The sequence below is a fragment of the Borostomias antarcticus genome (assembly GCF_949987555.1).
Source record: "Borostomias antarcticus genome assembly, chromosome: 24".
NCBI classification, from domain to species: Eukaryota; Metazoa; Chordata; class Actinopteri; order Stomiiformes; family Stomiidae; genus Borostomias; species Borostomias antarcticus.
This window is the reverse complement of record NC_140257.1, coordinates 15,462,188-15,481,431: the sequence shown is the minus strand read 5'-3', so window position 1 is coordinate 15,481,431 and position 19,244 is coordinate 15,462,188. Positions and strand designations below refer to the sequence as shown.

Genomic DNA, 19,244 nt, shown 5'->3' with positions numbered 1-19,244 from the left:
ACATACCCCTTATGTTTTTTTTCAGGTGGAAATAATTAAATTTGTCACTGCTCGCCCTAGGACTGGACTAGACACACCTGGGTGGCAGATCTCTGATCAGAATGGCTCGTACTACATACCTGTGAATGTTCATGAAGATTGTAGATAGAAATAAATTTGGTCTGAAAAAAAAACGCCATACATACCCCTTACGTTTTTTTTCAGGTGGAGATAATTAGATTTGTCACTGCTCGGCCTAGGAATGGACTAGACACCCCTGGGTGGCAGATCTCTGATCAGAATTGCTTGTACTACATGCCTGTGAATGTTCATGAAGATTGTAGATAGAAACAAATTTGGTCTTAAAAAAAAACGCCATACATACCCCTTATGTTTTTTTTCAGGTGGAAATAATTAAATTTGTCACTGCTCGCCCTAGGACTGGACTAGACACACCTGGGTGGCAGATCTCTGATCAGAATGGCTTGTACTACATACCTGTGAATGTTCATGAAGATTGTAGATAGAAATAAATTTGGTCTGAAAAAAAAAACGCCATACATACCCCTTATGTTTTTTTTCAGGTGGAGATAATTAGATTTGTCACTGCTCGGCCTAGGAATGGACTAGACACCCCTGGGTGGCAGATCTCTGATCAGAATTGCTTGTACTACATGCCTGTGAATGTTCATGAAGATTGTAGATAGAAACAAATTTGGTCTTAAAAAAAAACGCCATACATACCCCTTATGTTTTTTTTGAGGTGGAAATAATTAAATTTGTCACTGCTCGCCCTAGGACTGGACTAGACACACCTGGGTGGCAGATCTCTGATCAGAATGGCTTGTACTACATACCTGTGAATGTTCATGAAGATTGTAGATAGAAATAAATTTGGTCTGAAAAAAAAAACGCCATACATACCCCTTATGTTTTTTTTCAGGTGGAGATAATTAGATTTGTCACTGCTCGGCCTAGGAATGGACTAGACACCCCTGGGTGGCAGATCTCTGATCAGAATTGCTTGTACTACATGCCTGTGAATGTTCATGAAGATTGTAGATAGAAACAAATTTGGTCTTAAAAAAAAACGCCATACATATCCCTTATGTTTTTTTTCAGGTGGAAATAATTAAATTTGTCACTGCTCGCCCTAGGACTGGACTAGACACACCTGGGTGGCAGATCTCTGATCAGAATGGCTCGTACTACATACCTGTGAATGTTCATGAAGATTGTAGATAGAAATAAATTTGGTCTGAAAAAAAAAACGCCATACATACCCCTTACGTTTTTTTTCAGGTGGAGATAATTAGATTTGTCACTGCTCGGCCTAGGAATGGACTAGACACCCCTGGGTGGCAGATCTCTGATCAGAATTGCTTGTACTACATGCCTGTGAATGTTCATGAAGATTGTAGATAGAAACAAATTTGGTCTTAAAAAAAAACGCCATACATACCCCTTATGTTTTTTTTCAGGTGGAAATAATTAAATTTGTCACTGCTCGCCCTAGGACTGGACTAGACACACCTGGGTGGCAGATCTCTGATCAGAATGGCTTGTACTACATACCTGTGAATGTTCATGAAGATTGTAGATAGAAATAAATTTGGTCTGAAAAAAAAAACGCCCCTTATGTTTTTTTTCAGGTGGACATAATTAAATTGTTCACTGCTTGGCCTAGTAATGGACTAGACACCCCTGGGTGGCAGATCTATAATCAGAACTGTTTGTACTACATACCTGTGAAAGTGCATGAGGATTGTAGATAAAAATAAATTTGAAAAAAAAGTCATACATACCCCTTATAGTTTTTTGGGGTAGAAATGATTGTTTTGGGATGTATTAAATTCCTCACTGCTCAGCCTAGGAATGGACTAGACACCCCTGGGTGGCAGATCTATAATCAGAACTGTTTGTTCTACATACCTGTGAAAGTGCATGAGGATTGTAGATAAAAATAAATTTGGTCTGAAAAAAAATCATACATACCCCTTATAGTTTTTTGGGGTAGAAATTGAACCTAAGACAAGGCTGTGGACATTGCATGCCCACACAAGGAACGTGAAAACGTACATTAGCATAGGAGCTAATGTAGCTAGTTAGCTTGAGATGGGCCAAGAGTTGAGATGTGCCAAGAGTGCCGGTGTAGGATCAGATTTCATTCTGTCTATTATGATCTAAGATGCAAAAATGATCCTAGAAAAGCATGTGGGTTTTGTGCAAGAGAACACAGAATCAGAGGAATGTCCAGCAAAATGATGCCAGAGTAACAAATGCAAGAAGTTTAACTACTTTGCCAATGTGTCACTGGGCCGAAGCCACACAGAGAGAGATTCATACCGCAGGAGAAAGGACTTTTGCTACAATAGAAGTTGGGCAAAACAGACACAAAATCTGTTTTAAAATTGACTCAGGTGTCCAAGCTAATGTAATACCAGCAGACATTTTGAAACTGGTACATATAGTTGATGCACAGATAGTTACTAACATAAGCGAAGAGTTGCCAGATGTTTTTCAGGGTATTGGACATCCACCTAGCCCCCCAAAAGAATTCCATTCCCCCTCTCTAATTGACTGAAAGAGGAGTTGGATGACATGGAATGGATGGCAGGAATCATCACAAAAGTGACGGAACCCACAGACTGGATCAATGCTTTAGTCGTGGTTGAAAAGCCACACACGGGAAAGCTGGGGACATACCTAGTCTGGACCCTCGAGACTTGAATAAGGTGATTCAGAGGTCAAACTATCTGCTCCCGATGTTAGATGATGTCACACCGAAGCTGGCTGGGGCACAATACTTCAGCGCGCTAGATGCAAGGTCAGGTTTTTGTGCGATTAAGCTAACTGAACAATCTTCCATGCTAACCACCTTCAACGCCATAGTCGGCAGATACAAGTTCCCGAGACTCCCCATATGGGGTTATCTCAGTGCAAGATGAGTTCCAGAGACGGATCGATGAGACTTATGAGGGCCTGAGTGGTGCATCTGCCATCGTAGACAATATCCTTGTGTATGGCCATGCACCAAGGCTGAACGCGACATCAACTCACGGGCCATGCTACAAAGAACCAGAGAGAAAGGGGTGAAGGTAGACCCAGACAAGAGCATCATCTGTGTGACCAGAGTGAGCTATTTTGGACACAGGTTGACACTTGATGGCGACCAGACCCGGACAAAGTAAAGGCAATAAAGGAGATGGATTTGCCGCAGAACAAGGCTAAGCTGGAAACAATCCTGGGGATGGATATGTACCTATCCAAGCTTTCTCCAAGACTATCGGACGTGAACGCACCATCACGCCACCTGCTGAATGAGAGCGGTGAGTTTGTGTAGGGCTCTGTGCACGACAAAGTTTTCCAGCAAATTAAGGATCTCATCACCCATGAGCCAGGCCCTGTACTTGCCTACCTTGACCACAGCAAAGCACTGAGACTTCCAAGGTCTTCACAAAGTGGGCTGTACTCATGCAGCCCGTCACACATGACTCAAAAGCACTGAACAAAACTGAAAGAAACTATGCCCAAATCGAGAAAGAGCTGTATGCTGTTCTCTTTGCAAACAATTCCATCGTTAATGTTATGTAGTTGTTGAGTCAGACCACAAACCACTCAATACTCAGAAAAGCCCTTGCAGCTGTGCCACCACGCCTGCAGCATATGATAATACAGCTGCAAAAGTATGACATAGTCATTGCACACCGCCCTGGGAAAGTCATTCCAGTGGCACATACCCCGTCCATAAAGTCGATCTCATACTGTACCATGGCAGCAGTCTGAGTGAGGGTATGGACGCCCAAGTACACACATTGATCGCAAGACGACAGAGATCAGAGCAGCCACCGCACAAGACGAACAACTCATCGCGTTCTGACAGATCTACAGGTCAGGATGGCCTGAGACAAGAAAGGCATGTCCACTCAACGTGGCAGAGTCGTAACCACAGAGGCGAGATCTCAGAGATGGGTGGTATCCTGTTTAAGGGTGAGAAAGTCATTGTGCCTCACACACTAAGAGAGGATAGGCTTACATGTATACACGCAGGCCATATAGATAGAGAAAAATGTAAGCACAGGGCAAGAGATGTTTTATTCTGACAGGAATTGGTAAACAGAGGTAGAGTGTAGTACATGTTTAGAGTGTCACAACTCTAAGCCGAAAATGACAATATCACACCAGATCCCACTTCTGACATGTTATATTCTTCGTACTGTCATTCCATCAATGTCTAATAAAGGAATTTCATACTACGACTTTATGGTTAACGTCTCTTTATTCATTGATTATCATGTTATGCCAATGTCACTTTGATCCATTGACTGCCTTTACCATCCTATCATGTGCTCCTCTAACAATGCTGTGATTGTTTAGCCAGATATCCCTAGGATATTACATCTCTGACCAAACAAAGCGATTGTTTGTTGTTGTTTTTTCTTAAAGGTTTTTTACAGTTACCTGATGTCCCAATTTACTTGACATCACCTATTATTTCACATGGAAGTCACATTTCGGCCTATGTAGTTTATTACCACTTTTGCAAGACACTCACTGCCAGGCTTCTGCACTGCTCTCACTAGTCCCCCTAGTGTACAACTCCACCTTGTCGGACGAGATAGACGTATTTGTAATTCAAATGAATTTCAAACGTCCAATGTTTGATCCTTTTCAACCGTTTTTTAGTTTCACCTACCGCGTCCTCGAGTGGCCGGTTAAGAATATCGAACATCAAGACTTAGACACAGCATGTCGGACCTGACGTGTCACTTTAACATCATAACAACGCACAGCGAACCTGTCGTCCCCCACCCATGATGCACCTCGTCGCCATGTACAGTTGTTGAATTGTTAAGTGGAGTGGGCTTTTCTAGGCCCATCATATTTTTTGTTTGGTCTAAAATGTAAGCATTTATTCTAAGATAAGTAGTGAATTAAAATAGTTCATATAAAAACAATCACAAGTGATTTTCTGTAGGACAAATAATTTGTAATCAAAAAAGCAATGTTTAAAAAATAAATAATAATAATAATAATAAGGCCATATAATAAGATCGGTATAAGAATAAGGGCTGTACCTGTTGGCAGGTACTTTCACTGCATCGATTACATATTGTCTGAGACTGTCCCTTTAAATGCACGTCATCCCAGCAAATTACATATCCCTGGAAAGCAGAGAATCTAACCTAATCATTAGAATATCCTATCAACTTATGATTAAACTGAGAAGCAAATATCAAGGTTACACAAAAGCATAACATTATTTTCACATTCGGTCCGTGGTGGTGCAGCTGCCCACCGCTGCGTTCGGCCCTGATCTCGCCAGATCCCAATATGGCCGGATCCCGCGGGACTGTGCGTCGGACCCTCCACAGCAGCAACAGGGGACGATTGGGCAATAGGTCGGGTGTGATTGGCTATTGGCATGTCTGTAACATATTCAATTCAATCACTGTCCACCAGCAATCAAGAAATGTCACTGTACAACTTTCATCTTTGACGATAAAGAAAACATACGTTTATGAATTATTGTTTCATATTTTGTACGTAAAGTTGTTTACCTTGACATTAAAATGCCAGAAATGGATTCCATTAGAATCTTGTGGTCATTTTAAATCCCATCCTCGTCATGTTCTGTCAATATTTCAGCTCAAGAGGCTGTTTCATATTCACCATGGTCCATTGCCCAGTATTGGAATACACGGTACGCCTCCCACTGCTGTCCATACAGTGTCCATATATTGTAACTGTTGCTATAATGGATATGCTCAATGCATTCTACAGGGTGTAAGAACAAGCACCAAAAGAGCTAACTGTACTAAACACCTCAAGCTCTAAATATTTAGAAAGTAGAGGGGCTCCTGAATAGAATACCTACTTTTACTGAGACACCAAGCATAGTTGTGGTGAGCGCCCCCAGGAATCGAATAACTAAACACTATGTCAATATTCATGAAAATGTACAGTATGTTACCTTATACAGTTGTAGTGAGAGGAAACCTATCGTATTTTTCCTGTTTTCAAATCAGGAAACTAAAGATGCAGCCGGTCCTGCCCGATTTGAGGGGGTGTGTCCAGCTTCTTCAGGGGGTCCCAGGCTGAATCACAGCAATATGGTCGATGAGAATGTGCAGCACACCAGCATTGATATATGCTATGACAGTCACATGATCACTCGGTTCTCATACACGGGAAGATGAATTCAAATGACCACACTTTGAAAAATACCTCAGCCTCATTATAAAACCATCGCTGCAGATAGGACTGCTCTACTCCACCAAAACACAGCTCTGCTAACTATGTTAGAATAATAATGTTTAACGTCCAGAGTGGTGGGGAACAGAAACCAGCCACTACCTACTGTACACTTTTTTCCCTGGACTCCAGTGATTGTTGGCCCACGAACATCATGTATGTCCACCCAGAATCCAACCTCAGGAGCAGGCTGTGAAGCATGAGAACGGTTGTGCGAGTCATATTTAGAAACCGCTCACCTCCACACACGGTCTCATGTTTCTCTTGGTGGTGAGCTGCCGTGAAATCTCGGACATACTTCAAAAACCTTGTAATTACACCGTATTACAAATCCCTGTCCTGTAAACCGACATCCACAATCAAAAAGAGTTTTAGACGTTTTGTCTGTATAAAGGGAAACACGAAGTATGTCGTTATAGGCTGAAGAGCTACAGAAATAACAGCTATGGCTATTTATTCATTTCCTGTCAGGAGACTCCTCCACTGCAGTTAAACATAGGAAGATTGTGTGAGGATGTAATTGAAGATTACAGGGCCGATGTATTCAGTACGTTCCTTCTATGTGAACACCCCTTCAAGAACCTAATGTCCCCCAACGTTCTGAGAAGGTCCCCTGTTTGATCAAAACAGTGCTAGTGCTGTAGACGGTGTGCGGACACTTATTTGTATGTGTGTGTGTGTGTGTGTGTGTGTATGTGTGTGTGTGTGTGTGTATGTGTGTGTGTGTGTGTGTGTGTACAGGTATGTGTGTACTGTATGTGTGTGTATGTGTGTGTGTGTGAGTGTATGAAAGAGAGAGAGAGTTTGTGCCTACAAGTACATGGAGGTGTGTCTACATGCGTGTGTGTGTGTGTGTATGCATATGTGTAGGTGTAGGTGTGTGTGTAAGAAAGAGAGAGAGAGAGTTTATGCCTACACATACGTGTGCATGTGGAGTGGTGTGCATGTGGAGGGGTGTATGTGTGTGTGTGTGTAGGCCGATAGCGGTGGGGGTTGTGGTGATATTGTTGTGTAACTAACACCCCAGCAGCACACTGCTCTCCTGTGCCAATGGCCTCCTCTGCAACACCGGCATGTGAATTTTGACAGCGCTCTGATGCATGCCTCGTCTCTCTCCAGGGAGCCCTGCAGCACCCCCGTTCAGCCCAGCGCCACCAGACAGCACAACAGGCCGGGGGGGAGACAGACAGGCAGGCAAGCGTGCTGAGAGGCAGACCGCCAAGAGAGCGGGTAGGCAGAGAGGCAGGGAACCAGGCAGGCAGGCCTGGAAGCGGGCGAGAAAAGCAGACAGGGAGACAGGCGGTTATGGAGGATGGTAGCAGATCCTTATCGTGAATGGTCGTCATTCTAGAACGTTCTGGTCAATAATAGCCCCCTGGTAACTAGCAGAATGGATGGGGATTGTATAGCGGTAATGATTGTGACTGACGGTGTTGAAGGTGTGATAGTGTTGAAGAGGCAGAATAAGGTTCTAGAAGAGGGTTCTAGAAGGTTCTTTTCTTGGTCACTTAGCAAATATTGATAGTATTGCAACAGTGTGTGTGTGTGTGTGTGTGTGTGTGTGTGTGTGTATGTGTGTGTGTGTGCGTGTGTGTGTGTGTGTGTGTGTGTGTGCGTGCGTGCGTGTGTGTGAGGGGTGACTGACGGGGGACCTTTCAGCTGGAGCCCGACCACATCTGTGCCAGGCGAGGCGGGAAATGCATTCTGGGAAGGGAGATTGAGATCAACACACACAAAGTGCGTCTTTGTCTGTTTAGCTTGCTGGCACAGCAAGAGGGCCAGAGTAGTTTAACATGAGCTCTGCTCAGCTTTCATTCTTCACATGTCCTGGTGGAAAGAGACCCCGGGTTTCAATGTGAGAGCTTGAATTCAAAACCATAGATCCACATAGTTGTAATAGTTGTGATAATTTTTGCGGCTGGGGAGAGGTGAACAGCTGTGTCTTTAGTGAAAAAGCCAAGTTATGGTTTAAATTCATCTCTAAATGTACAGTAAGTGAAATACAATATCCCAGCATACGTTTGATACAAGAAATACATCTTTCTTTATCTTTCATACACAGAACACTGTAGCAGTATATTCCAATACTTTAATGTTAACTAGACGCAAGTGTTAGAATATTGTAAGGTAGTACTTTGTAAACTACAACAATCTACAGTATCATGAACAGTAGAGCCCAGTGAAAACCAGATGATTCAAATGTTAAATAAAACCTTTAATGGTTATACTATGTTGCATGTACTGTATGCAGCTAGTTTTTGTGACTATTACAACTGCCCAGCTTGAGTTTACTATTTCCTGCACTGTGAATGTAAATAAATAATACATGTTTGGACTCTCGATAGTGGATTTGTGATTTGTACTACATTAAACCTTTGATGTTTTCCTGGCCAGCCAGGCTTGTTCTGAATAAATCTATGATTTAGACTATACAACAGAACACAACAATACATGTATACAATATTTACACACATATGAATGTGAAATAATAAAGATAAATGTAACTTTACTATGCATGCATTATGCTGTGTGTGAATAAAATAATATTTTCCAGGTGCAAAAATGGAGAAAGCAATAAAAAACAAACAGGGTAATAATTGGATTTGATAGAAATTCAACATATTTACAAAAAAAAACACGATATATATACAAAAATATACAGGATAAAAAAGACCTACGTGAGAACAGTGTACCTCTTTATAGATCACAGCCAGAGCGAGAAGCCTTGAGAAGCTGAGGTGCAGCCCAGCTCCGTGAGAGAGGCCTAATCAGAGCCCACGTAATGACATGGTTGGCAAAACGGCCGGTTGTCAGATGTCAAGTTCTCCGTTTCATGGCCAGCCAGTGTCCTTGCAGTGTGGGTTCAAATGACTGCAAAGACTCTGAATGCCTTGCCACCTGTGGGATTCTGTAAACTGGGATGGAAGAAGACAGTTTTGGATTTGGATTCGATTGCATCAGGAAAGGAGAAATCAAATGAATGACCGGCACATCTCTACCAGACCTGGGGCTATACTGTACATTATTTTATTTGATAAATAAATATTTGAAAATAATTGTAGGTGTACGTTATTGAATAAACCCAGAACAATGAAACCAATCAAGGATTGGCTAAATTAAATACACTTCAGAGTTTTATCTACAGTATATAACATATTTGACCCAGTTCCAATGTAGTGTGGGTCTCCCCACACCCAGCGTTCAGAGATGATCACAGATAATCCCAGGTGGAACTGTCTCTCAGATTAGCCCTCCTTCCCCGTACCTCTCTGAGGTGATGGCGTTCTGGTAGCTCCCGCTGTACTGCCTCCTCTTGTCCACGGGCATCACGTCCAGGTAGCCCCCAGAGTCGTTCTGGATCACACCAGCGTGGATGGCTGCTCTACAGATACTCGATTTCTACAAACAAGTGAGGCACAGAAGTGGAGTTAGACATAGCCGTGACCTTTAACATTAAGTCAGCGACAGAAAGTTCCTCCTGAGAACCAGACCCGGGTCAAAAAGACCATTTTAAAATATTTTAATTACTTGTCTGTGCTTGATTTGTCTAGTCTGGCACAATGTAACCAATGGGTTGTTCCCAAAAATGCAAACCCACCCACCTGACCCTCCAGACACCCACCCACCTGACCCTCCAGACTCCCACCCACCTGACCCTCCACACTCCCACCCACCCACCTGACCCTCCAGACTCCCACCCACCTGACCCTCCACACTCCCACCCACCTGACCCTCCAGACTCCCACCTGACCCTCCAGACTCCCACCTGACCCTCCAGACTCCCACCCACCTGGCCCTCCAGACTCCCACCCACCTGACCCTCCAGACTCCCACCCACCCACCTGACCCTCCAGACTCCCACCCACCTGACCCTCCAGACTCCCACCCACCCACCTGACCCTCCAGACTCCCACCTGACCCTCCAGACTCCCACCCACCTGACCCTCCAGACTCCCACCCACCTGACCCTCCAGACTCCCACCCACCTGACCCTCCACACTCCCACCCACCTGACCCTCCACACTCCCACCCACCTGACCCTCCAGACTCCCACCCACCTGACCCTCCAGACCTCCACCCACCCACCTGACCCTCCAGACTCCCACCCACCTGACCCTCCAGACTCCAACCCACCTGACCCTCCAGACTCCCACCCACCTGACCCTCCAGACCCCCACCCACCTGACCCTCCAGACTCCCACCCACCTGACCCTCCAGACTCCCACCTGACCCTCCAGACTCCCACCCACCTGACCCTCCAGACTCCCACCCACCTGACCCTCCAGACCCCCACCCACCTGACCCTCCACACTCCCACCCACCTGACCCTCCAGACTCCCACCCACCTGACCCTCCAGACTCCCACCCACCTGACCCTCCAGACTCCCACCCACCTGACCCTCCAGACCTCCACCCACCTGACCCTCCAGACTCCCACCCACCTGACCCTCCAGACTCCCACCTGACCCTCCACACTCCCACCCACCTGACCCTCCAGACTCCCACCCACCTGACCCTCCAGACTCCCACCCACCTGACACACTATTAGTACCTACAGTAGATGTGCTGACAACTTACGTCCGAGTAATATTTGGTTCCAATAACTCTGGCACGACTCTCACGAAGACAGTTCCTGGGACAAAACAACCTATAGAGGACCAATAGAATCACTCAAACATGTGGATATCCTTGTCAAAATCAATGACTCAAAATGATTTAAGACCAACAAACAATATACATACATATAGTGTTTTTGTTTTGTTTTGTTTTTATTTACCTGGGACAGTGCCTAACAGGTTTCTTGAATGCACAGAACTTTGCAACAGTGGTCTCACACGTGACAGCTTTCACTAGGAACATAAAGATAGCACAAGCTCAAACATACAGTATCTTATACCATATACAGTATGTTACCACCACATATACTACTACTATGTGTGATCATATCAGGCCTACCTGGTACTGTGGCCACCGAAAAAGAATTAGCACTCTTGTTTTTCCTGTGAATGAGAGGCGTTTGATGGATCCGGCGGTTCTAATGTCATGATTTGATAATGACCGTCTTCCTTTGTGAAGAAAGACGCAGAGCGAAAGGTGGACTGACCCGAGCGACTGCACCCCGTTCTGGTAGGACTCGGTGAAGTACGGCTTCCTGCCTAGTCTGGTGACGTCAAGCCAGCCTCCGTCGTCGTCGATGATCCCGGCGTGCAGACCGGCGCCACAGATGCTGGATTGCTGAGAACAAGGGCAGAGGATGAACTCCGTCGCCCTCGGGACGGGACAAGACTCGTCACACGGTGGGCTTCTTGGTCAAATGGCAAGCACTGGGCTTCACACACTCAAAAATTTTTACAGCTCACTTATCTGGCCCCTGGGTGATACTGTTTTTTTGCTTCCCTCTGGAATATGTAGGGGTGGGTCGTATGCCCACCTCCCCTGTTCTCTGTAAAGTGCATTGTGTTGCCTCTGGGTATGAAATGCACTATATAAATAAAGCTTTGATTGATTGATTGACTCAAGACGGGGGTTTTGACACTAGCCGGGTGCACAGATCGAGTACATACTGAATTTAATTTCTAATTCTTTACTTCTTACCATGTCATAGTACTCGTCCCCTGCTACCTTCCCGTGGTTGTCCTGACAGCCTGGAGGACACTCGTATCTGAAATGGAGGGAACCAAAAGTTTTGACCCAGAGTTTAGTGTAACGGTACGGTAGCTGCTACTGACTAACTGCCCTTTCACACACACCCATCTCCTTCATCACCTCACGTCTTTAGACCGTCAGATTGTGGAAAACGTGAGTTCCTGCTCACGCTGTCGGGGGAGACGTACCTGTTACAGGTGGTGCCTTTGCACTGGTCTCTCAGCTTGGTCTCACAGGACACCTGTTGACCTGTGGAAAGACCAAAAGCAAACAGGGGATGTCACACTCGAGGTGGGGACGCTAAATGGATCCATAGCTGTACATGAGGCTTCTCAGTTCCAGGACGCAACATAACCAGATGCGTGACATCACCAAATGATTGACCGCTGCTGCTCACCGCTCCCCCAGGGGATGGGTCAAATGCGGAGAACAAATTTCACACACTCGGGTGTGTGACAATCAGTGGAGCTTAGCTTAACACAATACTGTATGTCACACAACCCAGGTTGTGTATAGACTAGTGTATAGATTTTAACATATACTTTTCCTATGGAAATAGGCTAAGATATGCCAGGGTCTTTATATATATATATATATTTTTTTTTTTTTTGCCATGAACATCTATAAACCCCCTGTATAGTTGCACACTTTTGAATGAAAGTGTTTTTAAGAGGAGATCTTACACATCTGCTCGGTGCTGACCACCTCGTTCCTCTCTGGGTTGTCGTTGGGGGAGGGGTTCGGAGATTGGGCACGGGGGCGTGGCTCCCTGTCCCCCGGGGGCTCCGGCTCGATGTAGTTGGTCTCCTCGGTCTCTGGAGCCGGGCGTCTGTCCACCCCGCCGTCTGAGAACAAACATCAGACAGGCCTTCATTCCAACAACCAAACGTGCAACGTCAATGTCTTCTTCCTGTTCATTTGAAGACTCAAATGGTAAATGGTAAATGGACTGCACTTATATAGCGCTTTTCCACCTTAGCGGCACTCAAAGCGCTTTACAATGGCCTCTCATTCACCCATTCACACACACATTCACACACCAATGGCGGTAGCTGCCATGCTAGGTGCTAACCTGCTCATTGGGAGCAATTTGGGGTTAGGTGTCTTGCTCAAGGACACTTCGACATGTGGACAGTCGGAGCTGGGATTCGAACCACTGACCCTTCGATCACTGAACGACCCGCTCTACCAACTGAGCTACAGCCGCCCCTAACGCCCCTCAACGCTGTGTGTATTACGGTACATTGCTTGTTAACTTGTCTACTTGTCTTGGGTTTACACACTGTACGTCTCAGGGGCCACCGGATGGTAATAGCCTGTCTCCCAACCACCTCTGCTACATCTGTGACCTACCTTTGTAGCAGAGGTTGTCCCTGCAGCCCCCGGCGTAGCTGGCCGGGCAGGCGGAGCACGGGCTGCCATGTTTGTAGGGGGCGTGGCCCCACCAGTTGCCCCTGTAGTAAACACCAAAACAACAACATCATCGTACTGTAAAACACGTTGAACCATTATAGTCTTGTCTGGAAACAAGCCATACCAGTGACACCGTTGCTCCCTAGACCACTGTGTTTTCAGGATGTAGCCGGATTAATAAATGTCAGTTCAGCGTGAAGCGCGTGTGAATTAAAAATCTTACTTGGTTTAGTTTAGATTTCAAAGAACACGCTGAGTGGTCGGTCAAGCTGGTTTCAAACAAAGACAATAAGTTTATTCTATGTTACGATTTGCAAGAAGGACTAAAGCACAGGAAGTGAATCCAGGCAAGAGTGAGTGACTGGGGGACGAAAGCGATAGTTTATAACGTGAAAAAGGAAGGGACACAGTTTCAGGATGAAGAGGACAGGGAAGTGATGTCACACAGAAACAATTTGTAGTTTTAACAGACTGATTCTAGAGCAATGAACTACAAAGTTATAACAACAGTCAAGTAGGAAAACAAAAACACATTGGTGAGACTTGAATTTCATTCACACGTGCTGTAACAACAGTACGGGTGAAAATCCGTACGGAGCAGACAGAGGGGGACGAGCTTACGGTGGGGAGTAGTTGCAGACCAGGTAGACGGCTTTGGTCCAGATCATCCCCCACACATTCATGTTGTAACACACGTTGATGGCGCAGCCGATGCGACTGCTCGTAGCCCACACCATCTACATGCGCGAGAAACAAAATGGCTTCCCTTGGGTTAGCGTTCCCCGCACTCCTGTTCAGCCTCACGAGTGAAGGGATGCCCTTCCTCTGTACAGTATAGCCGACTTTACTGTACATTGAAAGCAAGAGTTTCACGGTTGCTTGACGGAAACCAAACATCAATCTACAGTATCTACCACACTTTCTCAGTGCGTTTCAAAGAGATGAACATAGACCTACAGTAGACAGTATATTATATATCGGCAGGACCCATAGCTGTGTGTATTGGGTGCAGACAGACTGATTTGATTGATTTTATTTATTTTTAAGAGAGGGACAAGGTACAGTAGACATTTACCCTATAGAATAGGGAGAGATGCACTGCCCTAGGGTAGACAGTATGTACGTATATCAGCTGGACCCATAGCTGTGTGTATTGGGTGCAGACAGACCTAGGGTAGACAGTATGTATGAGCTGGACCCGTACCTGTGTGTAATGGGTGCAGACAGGCCCCGAGCACCTGAAGGGGCAGTGTGGGTTACACTCCTGGGGGTACGGGTAGCTGTAGTGTCTCACTTCATCATACCAAGCCTGGACGTGGAAGGTAGGCGGTCGGTCTCTGAGGAAAGATTCAAGTGTGTGTGTGTGTGTGTGTGTGTGTTTCTATTAGCCTCTTCTCTAATCAAAGGAATGAGAATTTGATGCAAACTGAGTACGCACGCACACTTTTTACACATCCACACTTATGGGGGTATGGACACACACACATTCACCCTGAAGCACAGAAACACCCCCATGCATACCTTCCCCAGTGCGCTCCGAGGTTCTGTCCGATCTGCGTGAGGAGATGAGGGGGTCCATGCTCCCAGAGACAGCTGTACCCCCAGCCCTCCGCACTCCGCTCCAGCTCGTAGTCCCACACCTGTGGGACACACACACACACACACACACACATACGCACACACACACACACACACACACACACACGCACACACACACACACACACACACACACACACACCAAACCCTTGAAATGAAATCACAGTTGCTCTAAATAAACAACATACATCTTGAACCTTTGGGCCAAGCCTTGTACTTTGAGCCTGTAGTAACAAACTTTTTTGTTTTTTAATATTACTTTTATTTATATTTTTCATATCAATGTACATGCCACACAAAAATCTATCTCCAACACCCAACCCAAGCACACCCACACCCATATTCACACCTATACCTACACCTATACACACACACACACACACACACGCATTCACACCTACTGTATACCTACACCTATTCACACACACCCACACACACATTCACACCTATACCTACACCTATACACACACACACACACATTCACACCTATACCTACACTCACACACACACACACACACACACACACATATAGCAACAAACTTTAATGGAGGATCTCCAAGAGTTCAGCTCAGAGGTTGGCTCTGTGTGTTTCTGGGAACCCACCCCATCAAATAGTTAGGAGTCACTGCTGGTCTATCAGCTACACACACAGGCACATCAGGTTGCAGGTCCGTGCTACTATTTACCGACGGCCATGTTGGAACTGGCTTACTGTAAGACTCGGTCTCCAGAGAGACACAACTCTGGAAAACAGTTTGGCTGCGCTGTAAAACGCCGTGCGGAGACTCACAGAGGGTCATTGTTGGGGCCTTCTGGAACTCACTGAGTCCAATTCCCAGTGTTGTAAGTCGCTTTGCATAAAAGCGTCCGCTAAATGTAATGTAATGTAAAATAGCGCTCACCAAAGAAGTGGGAATGATATTCTGATAGCTAATGAGCTGCAAAAAAAACAGTTTTTTTCACATTAGTGCTGATTGAGAAGTGAGTGTGTGTGTTGGCCGTGGATGGATAAGTGGGTATACTGTGGATGCCTTGGCTGACACCCCTGCCAATGCCCCCTGTGTGTGCGTCAAACTCGGCACCAGACCCCTGATACACATCTAACTGTGCTCCACTGGGAGTTTCAAACTCTAAAGTATTCCTACACCTCTTGTTTCGGACAAAGTGTTGCATATTTACAAGGAATTCAGGTGTTTTGGCCAAGTAGTAGTGAGATTGAGAAGAATAGTTGTAGTGTAGTTTGGTTCTCTGCAGTGCTGTTCTGTCGCATCAGGCTTTTCACAGACCAGCGCTAATTGAAAAATACTAATGTGCAGTAGAGTCAGCTGGTCTGGACTACAGCCTTAATTCATTCCATGTGTTTCAGGAGGGCGCACACACACGCACACACACACGCACGCACGCACACACACACACACACCGACTTTTGCCTTTACACAGTGGCCTTGGTTCTGAGTTCTGGGTGCATTCACACACTCACAGTAGCGATATTTGCACTTTGCACAATGTTGGCCTCAGCCCAAAACAGTATCTACATAGAACACATTCATCCATATCTCTGCTCTGAGTGTGTGCTTCTACGCTATACCTCACAGTCAAATCACTGTATAAACTCTTCATCACTAAGTAGCTGATGACATTGTAACCAATTCATAATGATCTCTGTATTAGCTCTCGAGCTATTGCTCCTAACTACTCCACTTTACCTCCAGTTCTTTTAATTTGATCTGAACAAACATATCATGCCCTTGCACAAACCATATCCCTGCAAAACCGCATCCATTCAAAACCATTTCTCCTGCCTTTCTTGACAAGATTTTGTTATTCTACCCCTCTTCGTGAAATCCCGATCAGAGCCAAGTTCACCTGACGGAGGATCTGACGTGTTAAAAAACAACATACAGTTCATTTGAACTGCCATATTGTGTCCATCAGTGACAACAACGCTCAACAGTTAAGCTAAAAAATTCTTTTTTTTTTTACCCGTCCCAAAACAGATTCATCTTGGCTGCCAAACAAAATGCAGCGAGATCAAACCAAGCATAATAATCTGGAAGGGGAGTGTAAACGGTTGAGTCAGAGTGCAGGATAACACTGTGGGGCCGGGGCTTGGCTGCCCGCCAGGGTCGGTCCAGAGGCAGAGCTGGTGGTTTGGCTGGCAGGGCAAGGAGGGCTCAGGCTGGTCCTACTGTAGTACATGTGGGTCTGTTTGATCAGTCCTACTGTAGTACATAGTTCTGTAAGATCTGTTCTATCGTAGTACATGTGGGTCTGTTTGATCAGCCCTACTGTAGAACATAGGTCTGTTTGATCTGTTCTATCGTAGAACATGTGGGTCTGTTAGATCTGTTCTATCGTAGTACATGTGGGTCTGTTAGATTTGTTCTATCGTAGAACATGTGGGTCTGTTTGATCTTAGGCCTTGTTCTAATATAGAGCATGTACATTAGGTCTGTTTGATCTGTTCTAGTACATGTAGATCTGTTTGATCTGTTCTAGTACATGTAGGTCTGTTTGATCTCAGGCCTTGTTCTACTCTAGTTCTGTTTGATTTAGGCTGGCCAGCAATCATCGTGCTCCAAGAGCTCGGTGTGAAACTCTCTTCATCGGACCATCGGACCAAGACCACATGCTAGCGTGAAAATACAGTTGTACTACTGTACCATGCAGTGCCTCAAAAACTATGCTGAACTTGTCAAACAGCGCCTGAGGACATTGCTATTGCAGAGCCGCTGGATCTGAGAATAGTGTCTGCTCACAGTTTGCTCATGGCTGCACAAGGGTCTGCTCTGGCAGAGGGGAAATAATATTTTAACTAGCCTTTCCCATGTGAACCCAAACTTCTACCTTTAGACCAAAGTGGAGTTCTCCATACCCACGGGACCCAACATTTTGGCTTCAGCCAGGACTACTCTAGCCTTTCAATTGTCCAATAAATTATTTCAGTTATTCAATGGTCCTTTCTCTGTTGCCTCACCATGTACTCCATGTTGGAGGCCTGTGGGTAGACCTGGCCTCGTAGCCGATTGTGCATGTCCAGGATCAGGTGCATGTCCCCGTGGGAGATGGCCCTCTTGCCCCTCTGCTTGGCCACCCACCAATCGTCGTCCTTGTCCAGGTACTTCTCCAAGATGGACTCCAGGTGGGTGGAGTTAGGTATCACCATGGAAACCACCGCCTGGGACAGGAAAAGCAACCCCAGGCCTCTCAACCAATCCCAAGGCAGGCAGGTCATGATGGCTGTGGTTTGGAGGAAGATGTAGCAACACGATGCACTGCAACAGCAGAAGAATAGGGGGGAGGATATACGATTGACATGTAGACATCCAGAGATAATTTGATTAAATGTACATGTATTAATTCATCCAGAGATAATTTTAGTAAATGTACAGGTATTAATTCATCCACCGATAATTTGATTAAATGTACATTTATTCATCCACAGATAATTTGATTAAATGTTCAGGTATTCATTCAGTGCCAACAATTGTATTCTGTGATAGTGCTGATTGATTCCCTGCTGTGAGGAAAAGCAGTAGCCTATATCAGGAAACATATTACGTTGAGAAAAAAAGGCTGAACTCAGCTATTTGGGAATATTGCTGACTTAACCTGAGCACATGCACTGTGCATACAGTGTCTGGTATTTCTAGTTGTACTAAAATATTTCTGCTGCAGCCTACACTGAACATAAAACATTTCAGCATGCATAGATTATAAGATATGTATGATATCTGGACTACAGCAAGAAGGAAGCCCACATAGTTTCCAGTGTGTCATGTATGCAATGCAGAATAGTGAATGAATAGAAATCGTCAGAAGTTGGCAATTTACCTTGCAATAAAACGGTCGATTATGATTAAATATCTCCGGTATCCAATGTCCAGCTGGTTAACAACTGCGGAACGTTGCTCTCCTGGGCAAGTTATCATAAATGTAACCTCAGAACACCTCTCAAAACTATCATATCAGGGTGTGTTTCGGTATTGTACATCCACGACAGGAGAAGGGAGAGAGTGAGCTACCTGCAGAATCCTCCAGGTCAAGCAGTGTGAGCGCAGGGGCGCACTTTTGGTTTATATGCCAAATTTGGGTTTAGCGATGCGTAACGTGCCCGGTTTCCCCCGCCTCCATCTGGCTCCCTGCGCCCCGGGGCGCGCTATTTGAGGACTGAGCTTGATTCCACTCGACGTGACGTGAAGGTAAACTCGTTGGGTTGTGAGAGTGCCCACTTACGTACATTCTCAGAGTAGCATTTCTGTATTCTATGTTTGTTTGTCAGGTTTGTGGGTTTGTTTTTAATTTACGCGATGAATGCATTTGATTTGTTGATTTTACGCGCAGTATTATAGCA

General features: G+C 45.3%; 1 protein-coding gene across 1 annotated transcript; it reads right to left on the bottom strand.

Annotated features, from left to right (window-relative positions):
* Positions 1 to 9,097: 9,097 nt before the first annotated feature.
* On the bottom strand, positions 9,098 to 18,125 carry crispld1b (cysteine-rich secretory protein LCCL domain containing 1b; the record flags this gene model as incomplete). The annotated part of the gene is made up of 14 exons (XM_084457975.1): positions 9,098 to 9,149; positions 9,500 to 9,633; positions 10,813 to 10,882; positions 11,012 to 11,084; positions 11,191 to 11,234; positions 11,339 to 11,469; positions 11,830 to 11,896; positions 12,069 to 12,129; positions 12,564 to 12,725; positions 13,234 to 13,334; positions 13,915 to 14,030; positions 14,498 to 14,630; positions 14,815 to 14,933; positions 17,868 to 18,125. 14 exons carry the CDS (start codon positions 18,123 to 18,125, stop codon positions 9,098 to 9,100), a joined length of 1,521 nt encoding a protein of 506 aa, XP_084314101.1.
* Positions 18,126 to 19,244: the final 1,119 nt, after the last annotated feature.